General features: G+C 46.1%; 1 protein-coding gene across 1 annotated transcript in view; it reads right to left on the bottom strand.

Annotated features, from left to right (window-relative positions):
* LOC145293666 (uncharacterized) overlaps positions 1 to 9,023 on the bottom strand; it is a 9,966-nt gene extending 943 nt beyond the window's left edge. Inside the window, exon 1 of the mRNA XM_080140041.1 lies at positions 8,234 to 9,023. Within this exon, the coding sequence (XP_079996167.1) occupies positions 8,234 to 9,023 (790 nt within the window). The remainder of the gene's footprint in view (positions 1 to 8,233) is intronic.
* Between the last annotated feature and the right edge of the window lie 2,637 nt (positions 9,024 to 11,660).

The following is an 11,660-nucleotide window of genomic DNA, read 5'->3' as shown; positions in this document are numbered from 1 at the left end:
GGAAAGCGGAACTAATACACATGAATCACATGCGCGGGCCAGACCGAATTCTGCAGAGGGAAAAAAAGAAGAAGAGTTGCATGGAACCAAGAACATTGAAGCTGTGTATCTACAAGTCCACTATTCCCTCTCCCATTGCGTCATCTCTCTCGAAAAGTCGAAAATGGTCAAGGATGAATATAAGATAGAGGAAAGAGCACTGACCAGACCTCTGCTGGGCAAGTGGGCAGACAATTGAAACCCAAACTTCCCGGAGACCAACGGCCGCTTTCAGCGATAAATCAACGGTAAGCGGCTGTTTCAATAACGTCTGTGGAATTGTCTTCCGTTTTCCTGCTTTCCACCTGACTACAATATGGTTGTCTTCAAGTCTAACGTAGATAAGTTCTTGATGAGCCGTTCCATATAATTATCAAATTTAACAAAGTTTCATTACTAATGATTATTATATTGCCCAATTTCTACAGTACACTCTTTAACCCTTATCCTTGAGTGGTCTCTTGGCCTTGATAATGTGTTGATGCCTATGAAAAAAAAAGAAAAAGTCCAATGTGAACAAGTTCTAATTGAATCGTCCCCCTAAGTAATCCAAGTTACAATATTCACACTGTTTACTATGCTAAAATCACAATGACTAATGTATACCTATTAACCCTTATCCTCGAGTGGCCTCTGGGCCTTGATAAGTGGTGACCCCCATGTAAAAAAAAGTGTTACAGAAAGAGGTAGAGAGTACTGGAAAATGTGGGAAGACTTGTCGTCACCCAGGGTCCAGGGAGCAGCACAGGTTTTTTTATTTGATGACGTGAGTGAATTCTTGTTAGCTAATAATAATAATAATAATAATAATAATAATAATAATAATAACAATAATAATAATAATAATAATAATAATAATAATAATAATAATAATAATAATAATGCCAGTTTGAAGCCCGGCGGGACTAACCAGTTTCTCTTGGCAGGTAAAGCCTTCTTTAGCTTTAACAGGCAGTCATCTAGAGATGTTATCTCGATAAAAATACCGACGAAGGAACATCTACAAATACCATTCATTTTTATGATGACTACAAATACAAATGAATTGAATCTGTGGAGAACCGCACCGTACTGCAAGACGCCGAGCTCTCGAGTCAGAAGTTCAGACGGGCAGCACTTCCATCATCGGAGTATCATGTTTACCCAAATCAAAAAAAGTCTATTATTACATAGAAAATCGCAGGAAATATATGATGGTGTGAAAAGAAAGTGTTACAAGGAAGAACACAAGTTTGCAGTCGAATGTAAACTGACAGCGAGTGCGATTAGTTATGCATGCGGAATGAGAACAAAATCACTGAATAGGAAAAAGGAGGTGTGATGGATATGAAGAAAAATAAGCTGATGAATACGACAAGAAAGAAAACGTAGAAAAGCATGGCATACGCCAGTTGACATAGAATCGATCAAGATGAGAATAGTAAACAGTCAATCGAAAGTGCAAAAGCCGGTGGCATTGATTATGCTGAAATATTTATTGAATTTACTCCTGTTTAACACTACGTGATTTGTCCCAAATATGCCAAGAGATAGAAAAAGCAATAGAAATGAGACTTTGGAAATTATAGATAATATATTTCAAAATGAGTTAGGGGGTTCATATAGTATTAGTGAGATTATCAGTGCAGAAATAACAGCTAATTAATTATTTCTTTAGAATAGACTGATTAATTTATAAGAAGTAGTACAAATTATTTTTAATTGAACGAATGATGCCAAAACCAAGTGAAGGAATGCATCAAATAAAGTGAACAGGATAATAAATTAGTTGTCACTGGAGACCATAACAGATGTCAGGCAAAAGCTGTATTGGTTGATGAATTGGTAGGTGTGCAAGCAAAAAAATGAAATATAAAAAAAGATCATATTAGAAAAACTGGAATTTCAGGTGACATGAAGAGATTAATAACAAAACCATGTTTTAATTGAGTCGTTGTTCAAATCACAGTGGAAAAATTGCAAACAAAAAGAGAAAATGGTAAATGGCAAACACCTCCAATATGGAGATGTATAATAACAGAATTCAGCGGTTTAAAGACAAGTTATTCACGACGAACTAATCAAGATTTTTTAGAAACCTGAAAGGAGGTGAAAGCAAAGGAGTGGCTTCTAACCCTCGAGAAGCTAGAAGGTTTTGATAAAAAGATGGACAAGGGAAACCACCCACAAGCTTGATGCTGACTGGTTCACTAGATAATGAAAAAGTTGAGGCATAAACAAGAGGATATCCACATTTTTGTTGAAAATGTAGAAAAATGTGTAGGGAAAATTCTTTAAAAAAAAAATTACTGCGTCCTCTGTAGATGTATAAGGAATCATTCAAGATGGCGTCCGACTCTCTCTTTAACACGGTAAGTTCAGGAAAAGATGTTATAAATGTTGCAGCAATTCAATAACCAGTAAACACCGGTTCTGCACGGAATCCAACTAGCAAGGTGCCTAGACGGACGCGAACGGTTACTCAGACCGGACCCAACAACGGTAAGATATCCTCACACGGCACGAGAAACAACAGCAACACGATTCCCGACCAACTCAATCGTCGCTCTCTTAACGTCTTTTTCTTCATCCACTTTTATGGTCGTTGTAGGCCGGCTAAATTTGCATATTGCGAGAATTCGTGTGACTTTGCGAGATATCATCCTTTACAAAAGACGGCGGCCGCCATCTTAATCTTTCTTTATCTATTTTCGGTCGGCGACGCCGAGCCAGTTTCGAGGTAAGTCTTTCCTTTTCGCCCGTCCCTCTTACGCACCCACACAACACACAAACACGTTGGCGCTTATCTCCTGGATGCACATTACACTCCCCCCTGATCTGATGATCACATACAGAGCACTGGGTGGGTGGCCTTTTAATGCGTGTATTTCTGCAAAGAGGTACATTCACTGTTTCAGATTCGGGCTCTGGATCTGGTTCCGCCTCATCAGATGAAGTATCGCTATCAGTCTCTGGAAGGGGCTCACTGAATCCGTGCATCGGCAGCTCATAACTAGATGCTTCACTCCTTTCTTCTGTAGTTGTGTGACGCACCTCGGTAGCTGGGCGAAGATCTCGCAATGTCGTGGAGTTCCATCGACCAAAACAGACTGCCGGCTAATCACTACAGATATTTGTCCTCGCTTAAACTTGTCGGTGCACCAATTTCCTGGGGGCCGCACCCACACTGGATCTCCCACTTCATATCTGTTACATGTTCCCTTGTCAGCTGGCTGCGTAGTGTTGATTCCCTTCACTCCGACTCGGTACGTGTAAATAGCATTCGCAGGTGCGGTTGAGGAAGACGTCCCGTCCTTTGGCGTAATGTTGTAGCAATATGTGGCTTCCGTAATAGTACATCGCTTCCTGGCAGCAATTCTCTTGATGCTGCGATGGCTTCTTTCAGCAATGCCATTTCCTGACGGCACATGCGTACATCGCAACCGTAGTCGGACGCCCTACTCATCTAACAACTGCCGGACTTGCCGGCTACAAAACGCTGCATCATTGTCAGTCAGGAGCTCTTCCGGCGCACCTCGCTCCAAAAAATGGATGATAGGTGGCGAACAACATTAGCTGAATCCTGTCTGGTCATCTGTCGCCACACCGCAAATCTCGTAGGCCCGCAATCAATGAGAGTTAGAAAGGGCTTGACACTGTAATGGGTAATATCCATGGCCAGCCGCTGCCACACACACTCTCAACTTCCAATCGACCCTTCTGCCATCGCTCTGGTGCAGGATCAATAGATTGGCAAGCCTCACAATTTCTGATGATCTGTCTGACATCCATCTTGGTCACTGCTGGGTATACGCGCCTCACAAAATAAAGGGTCCTCTTGATACCCGGATGTCCGCTCTGTGCATGAATTTTTTGTATTTGACATGGGTCGATTGCAACTGCACAAGATCGAGCAGTAATCTCCATTCCCATCTTCGCGGCTTCATACCATTTGTGAGGTGCTCGGGTCAGTTGGTCAGCACGATTACAATGTGATGGCACCAGAGTGACGCTCAGTGATAGCCCATACTCAGATACCAGGTTTTTTAGCGTGTCTAGCCTTCTCCGTATTAACATTTCGCTTGCTGCCTTGGTACGGATTCGTGTCGGTCCTGAAAGTGTTTCAGACACCCAGTGGTAGACACAGAGAAAATATGTGTACAAGGTCAACTTCTTAGACTGCCACTGCAGGGCCAGATTTATCCTCTTTACAATAGCGTTCAGCTCTGCTAGGTTGATATGCTGATAATCTGTTACGGGCCGCAGCCAACATGCATCCTCGAACACGTTTCCTCCTCGCTCCAACGATACTCCCAACGGCAAAGAACAGGCATCAACCCACACACCTACGTTGTCTCCGTTAACACACCACCGCCCACAGGCAGGGTCCTTCTTGTTCACTCTCCCCAGTGTCTCTTTAATCATCAGAGTTAGTAGGACATCATCGGATATGTCATCCCAACCCGTGGTTGTTAAATTTGCTCTGCGTTTAATTACACCACAGACCGGTAAGTGACCAACAAGTTTTCCACACCAAGAAAAAACGGTCCGCCTTGTAACGATGTTGGGGATGCTTGGAATTTCACTGCCAGACCTCCATTGTAGGGTGCCATCTTCTTCATAAACCTCCAATCCCAATACACGTGCTCCTTCCCTTAAACGTTCGGGATTCTTGCATTCCAGCCCAAACTGAGCCAACTTTTCTTTGACACACGACGCAGACTGTACATATTCATTGACATATACGTCATCAATGTAAGCTGACGTTGAGTCCTTCATGGGCTTTTCTTGGGACAATACTGTGTTGACAATAGTCTTCGTGATCTGTGGTGCTACATTTAGGCCAAAGCCGAGGCGTGTAAGGCAGTACCTCTGCCCCTGGAACCAAACTGTCTGGAACGGCCACAACGTCTCATCAACTCGCACCTGTAAATAGGCTTTTCGCAAATCCAATATCGAGACATTAGTGCCTTTCTGACGCCATTCCCTTAACTTGCTGACGCATACGTCAGCATCGGCAGTGTAGGCTTCAATATGCTTGTTAAGCTCCCTATAGTCCAGCACGGGCCCTACTTTCGACTTGTTATGCTGGACTACTGCCATCAAGGGTATTAGACCCTTGGGAAGCCCAAGCTTGTCCTCAGGGTAGGAGATTAACCAGCCATCTTGGATCCACGCCTTTAGTTCCCTTTCGTATTCTGCTCAGGCCTCACTGGGTATAAGGTACTCTGCAACCCTATTCTTGAGTTTAGTCGGTGCCATTCCCTCGGTCCACTTCCAAGATGCAATCCAGGCCCTCTTGGGAGAGTCGTAGTCCACTGTAAAATCCGGCCGATCGATGTGGAGCGCTGCACACACTGGGGCCTCCAAGAATCGCACCTTTCCATCCCGATGAATTGCGACTCCCCCAGTGCCTTGATGGCATCGTATCCGAGCAACAGGTCAAACCCCATGCGATTTCCTTGGGTCACGAGCACATTGATCTTAGTGGCTGCACCGGTGTCCGTGTAGATCTCGATAGTTCCAGCTCCACAGCATGTCTGGGTCTCGCCTCCTATCGTGGTGACTTTGATCTTTCTCTTAGTCCAACTTGGACACAACCTGGCGCTCACTATAGTATGCGAACAGCCTTAGTCGAGAAGTGCCGAGCAGGGTATCGTGTTTACGTAGACGGTCATCATTGGTTGCGCCTTGTTCAAATTTTGCCCTGATACGTTTCCCGCACAGTTTTGGGCTAGATGCTCCAAACCGCCACAATTAAAACATCGCACAGGCCCCCTGTTGGTGCAATTCCTTGCAAAATGTCCGCGTCGGCCGCAGCGAAAACATTTCCCATTGCTTGCAGGGTTCTGATTCGGAATCTCCCGATCGCCAATCTGGCCTGTCTGTGTCGCCATCACAACTGGTTCCCCCAGGTCCTCCTCATCTTTGATGATGGCTCGAGCACGTTCCATCAAGTGTTCCATGGTCGTTGTTTCCACGGTGGTTTAGGCTCTCAGTAGCTGCTTCACCCGAGTGAGAAGGCCCGCCACAAACGCGTACGCGAGCGTCCGCCTCCACACCCCTCCACCGAACAGGACTGCGAGTTTCTTTAACTCTGCGAAGAAAACGTCCACGCTTTCCTCCGGTAGAAGTTTTCGGGAAGCAAATTTTTCATAGGTTGTACAAGGATCCATGGCGAATGTTTTGTACAGCGCAGCTTTAATTGCGGTTACATCTCCCTTTTCAGCAGCACTGAGTTGCTGATATACACTCAAGGCACCCCCTGCCAATCTCACAAGAATCACAGTGTGTACCCTTTTTAACTCACAAAGGTCGCACGTCAGCTCGACCCTTTCAACCTAGTCGACAATGGACGTAGACCCGTCAAACTTGGGTATGAGCTTAAAGTCGAATTACGACTCTGTCATAGTCCTAGAGGCCAAATTGCCGAAATAGCTTGTAGAAAAATATGTAAGGAAAGTCTTTAAAAAAAATTACTGCGCCCTCTGTAGATGTATAAGGAAACATTCAAGATGGCGCCCGACGCTCTCTTTAACACGGTAAGTTCAGGAAAAGATGTTATAAATGTTGCAGCAATTCAATAACTAGTAAACACTGGTTCTGCACGGAATCCAACTAGCAAGTGCCTAGACGGACGCGAACGGTTACTCAGACCGGACCCAACAACGGTAAGATATCCTCACACGGCACGAGAAGCAACAGCAACACGATTCCCGACCAACTCAATCGTCGCTCTCTCAACGTCTTTTTCTTCACCCGCTTTTATGGTCGTTGTAGGCCGGCTAAATTTGCATATTGCGAGAATTCGTGTGACTTTACTTGTACTTGTACTTGAAACGACATTCACTCTGGAGGAGTTGAGTCGGCTTCATGAAGATGCACATCTCGTACCACTGCGGCCCAAGCCCGGCGATCGGAGGCAAGATCACGAGTGAGCAATAGCCAGTCACGTCTCCAACGAGACAGGCCATAGATGAGCGGTCCCAAAATAAGCTCAGCGTCGGCTTTGATAGTCCCGAGCCACGTTCTTAGCTGGCCACCGACACGTTTTTCCAGCTGGGTAGAGGACGTGGGGAGATAGCCTCGTGGATGAAGACCCCCGCATCACAGCGAGAGGCATGGCCGAACCAACGAAGGCGTCAGGCCCGCAGTAGGTCAGTAATTGCCTGGAGATTGCAGCGACGCCGGACTTCTTCGTTGGCGACGAAATCCAAGGGACGGACATGTAGAATGCGGCGGAGATTGTAGTGGTCGAAAACTTATACGCGTCGCAGATCCACTTTCCGTATGGGCCAGGTCTCACATCCATACAAAAGTATTGAGCGGACGAGGGCCTGGTAGATTCGTATTTTTGTCCTCAGACGTATTTCAGGCCGTGACCATAATCGCCTTTGGAGTCGACAAAAGGCAGCTCGTGCGGCATTAATGCGCGCTTCAATCTCATTCATGGCTTGACCGGTACCAATGAACGTGCAGCCCAGGTATTTGAAGCTATCCGTCTCCTCGAGGGTTTCCCCGTTGAGAGTGACGGAGGACCTTTCTGCTTGGGGGATGCCAGCCGATAGAATCTTCGTCTTGCTGGCATTGATTCTCATGCCGATGGCAGCTGCCTTCTCCTGGATTCGGTTCAGCACCGTCTGTATATCTCTGTAGCTCTCCCCGAGAACCGCAATATCGTCCGCGTAGTCCAAATCGGTAAGATGAAAGTTACGCCCCACCACGACGCCAGGATATCCAGGCAGCGCCTGCTCCATGATCCAATCAATAGCGTAATTGAAAAGGGTGGGCGAGAGCGCGCATCCCTGGTGGACACCACTGCTGACGTTGAAGAAAGAGGAGTCCTGGCCATAACAGCGGACACGCGTGCGAGTCCGATGGTAGTAGGCCTTGATCAAGTTGAGTAGCTTCGGGGGGATACCATCTGCTTCCATCACTCTCCACAGGGTACCGCGGTCGACCGAGTCAAAAGCGGCAGCGAAGTCGATAAAGCATACGATTGTACACTGTTGGTAGCACCAGCGCTGTTCCAAGGCTCACCTCAGCGTGAATATTTGGTCGACGCATCCGCGGCCAGGTCGGAATCCGCATTGGTTAGGTCGAGTCCTTCTGTCCCTTTCGTATTGAAACCGTCTCAGAATGAGGATAGTGCCTCTGTAGTTACTACATGTCCGTTTGTTACCCTTCTTAAAAAAGGGAAGAAGGATGGCGTCACTCCAATCTTGGGGAATCTCCCCACTATTCCAAATCTCAGAAATCAGCTGGTGTAGGCGAAGGGTTAATTCATCGATTCCGGTCTTGTAGACCTCAGCCGGGATTCCGTCCTCGCCTGGAGCTTTGTTATTCTTCAACTTGGCAATGACGGCTCTGATTTTTTCATGGCTGGGGGTATCCGACGAGCAATCGTAGAGATCTGCAGATATGGGGATGTTTTGACCTGGTATTGTAGGTGGAGGCTGGTGGTTCAGGAGTTCACGGAAGTGCTCGTGCCACCGATCCAATCGTGCGTTTAGCTCAGTAATGATTTCACCTCCACTGTTGTGGATGGATTCGCTCACGGATGACCTCGTCTGTGTGCTGGACTTCAATAGTTGATATAACTTGCGGGAGTCCCTTACCGAGGCCGCACTTTCCATGTCAGTTGCGATATTGTGCCAGTAGACATTGCGGTCGTTGCGGGCAGAGTGCGTTGTTTCTCGGCGAAGGCGACGATAGTTGGCATCTCCGTTGAGTCTGGCACGTTTAGCCTCCTCATCCAATTTCACCGTTCGACTTGAGATCCAGTCCTTTTGACGACGCTTTGTTAAACCCACGGTGTTGGCCGCTGCTTCAGTGACGTCCTTTTTGAGTGCTTTCCATATATCTTCCACCGATTCTTCTGGTTGTAAACCATTGAATCGGTTGCGTAGGTCCAGTCGAAACTGAGTCGTAATGTCGTCTACTTTCAGCTTCGTGATATCAAGACGTTTTTGACGGGAAACGTGTTTGTTGGCCTTCAGTCGCATTGTGAGCTTGGCTCTAACAAGGACATGATCCGATCCATGGGTATTTCCTGTTTAAGCACCTCTGTAAGCGCGGCAGTCACGCATATTGCTTACCCAGCGTTTGCGTATCAAAATATAGTCTATCTGGTTCGCCGTGACACCGTCATTCGAGTACCACATCACCAGATGATGATTTGGATGCTGAAACTTCGTATTAAAGACAATGAGGTGATTGTTCATCGCGAAGTTAATGATACGTTTGCCATTGGCACAGCGATTCCCGACGCCAAATGGGCCCAGCGTTGATCTTGTTTGAGCATCCACCTTGCCAGTTCTGCCATTCCAATCACCTGCTATGACAAGCATGTCGCTGGCGGGGGTTCAGTTTACGGCAGCTTGTAATTCGTTGTAGAAGGTATCCTTTATAGCGTCGGCTGAGTCTAGCGTGGGTGTATAGACTGCGATGACAGAGACGTTGTGGATAACTCCTTTTAGCCGAATTCGGGCAACGCGAGGGGAAATAGGTTCGCAGTCCAAACGAGATTTTGTGCGCGGTCCCTCAGAGCGATTCCGACGCGATACAGTCCTGAGTTGTCCGTTACCCCACTGTGATAGAGGTGGTATGAAGTATCTTCTTGTGGTACCTTGATGGATTGGTGACCACTGTCCGGTAATCTGACCTCAGACAATCATGCGACGTCCACCTTGTATTGGTGTAGAGAGCGCACCGTTAGGGCTTGTGCCGCCTCAGATCTCAGGGTTCGGACATTCCAACAGGCGAAGAAGTAGTTCTGTCTTCTTCGAAGCATTCCGGCTTGCAAATTTAACACTTGTTCCACCGGGTAAACAAGCGCGTCGGCTCCCGCATACGCCGTAGTAGGGTCTGCAGTTGTATAATTGTGCATATTTCTCATCAAGTTTCTTGGCGGTAGTAACCACAGGCGGACGCCAGTCGAATGTGTACACTGTGGGTGTGTGCCCAGGAACGGATATCCTTGCCGCTGATGGTCAGCAGACGCAGAGGGATAGTCCGACCATGGAGCCGCCGATTATCGACAGTCGTTCTATGGGTTTGAAGACAGGTTGCCGCAAGTTCCTTGCAGACGCAGACTATCACCAGGCGCCGTCGGTTTCTTGCAGACGCAGCTGGATTTAAGAGCAGACGAACAGTTATAGCGCTGAATACTCGCTTGCATTCCCGCTCATTCGGTGTTAACCGGTCTCGCGACGTGGACGCATGGGCGTGAATTTTTCTGTCAGAGGTTATAAGTGACACACGACTTATGGAACCATTTTATAGAGCAGTGGGGGCTCATACCCATATGCCCAGATCCGGCATAACAGACCATTTGAGACCTTAACAGACCATTTGAGACCAAATTCGTGTGACTTTGCGAGATCTCATCCTTTACAAAAAACGGCGGCCGCCATCTTGATCTTTCTTTATCTATTTTCGGTCGGCGACGCCGAGCCGGTCTCGAGGTAAGTCTTTCCTTTTCGTCCGTCTCTCTTACGTACCCGCACAACACACAAACACGCGGGCCCTTATCTCCTGGATGCACATTACAAATGAAGGGCATGCCCAAGTGGAATAGACACGGGCCTGAGAGAATTCGTGGGTACTAGTTGCGATCCTTCACAAGAATTTATGAGAGCCTAGCAGTTTTCCGGAATTTTTGTTACAGATTGCACCAGATAATAGAACGGCATGTAGTGGGATGGACCATTTTTATATTAGAAGATCCTGCTAAAGGGCTGTTGTTAAAAATTATTGACCAATTGCTTGCATTTAACTCGCTTTTGAAGACACTGGCATGGATAATCAGTTCCAAAGTATATGATAATCTGTAAGGTTATAGCTCATTACCGATGGGAGAAAAGCGTGAGGAAAAATTGTTACGAAAAAAAATCAACTATTGATTGATAAATGTATTTTAAAAAACTGCAAACGGAGAGAATACAAATTGAATGTAGCAGGTATAGATTACAATAAAGCTTATGGTTTGGTGCCGCACCGGTAGGGACTCAAAACGTAGTAAATTGTAAGGGAAACCGAAAGAATAATGGTGCGTCTAAAGAAAAGTATGGTCTTATTAGAAAGCAACATTTTTTGCAGATGGGAAAATATTAATGACAAACAACATCAGACTCAATATCTTCCAAGGAGATCCTTTACACCACTCATACCATTGACACATGTACTCAGTGAGACAAAATGAGGGACCAGCTAGGTAAAATTGGACCAAGGATCAGACACATCTTATTTATGGTGATCTGAAATTGTTTGGCAGAAAAACAGAAAACAAAAATTGACACTACTGATTTAAACTGTATAGTGGATAAAAAACATAAACATAACGTTTAGAATTTCCAAATGTGCAGAAGTAAAACAAGGGAGAACAGGAGCCATTAAAGGCATTATGTTATCAAACGGTAAGAGATCAGAAGATCATGATGCAGAAGGCCACTAGTATCTAGGCGTGCTTGAATTTCATACAATGCTTTTCATGAAATAAAAGAGAAGACGGAAAAGGTGTATATGAGGAAACTGAAACTGCTCCTGGAATCTAGATTGGATAGTAGAAACCTGTTTACAGAGATCAAATCACGGAGGAGTTCAGAAATTCGATACAGTGCAGCTTTTCGGTGGTGGCCAGG

This window comes from Euprymna scolopes, chromosome 15, assembly GCF_053919585.1.
Source record: "Euprymna scolopes isolate OS-2025 chromosome 15, ASM5391958v1, whole genome shotgun sequence".
Lineage (NCBI taxonomy): Eukaryota > Metazoa > Mollusca > Cephalopoda > Sepiida > Sepiolidae > Euprymna > Euprymna scolopes.
The sequence above is the reverse complement of the archived record's forward strand: the minus strand, read 5'-3'. Positions and strand labels throughout refer to the sequence as shown.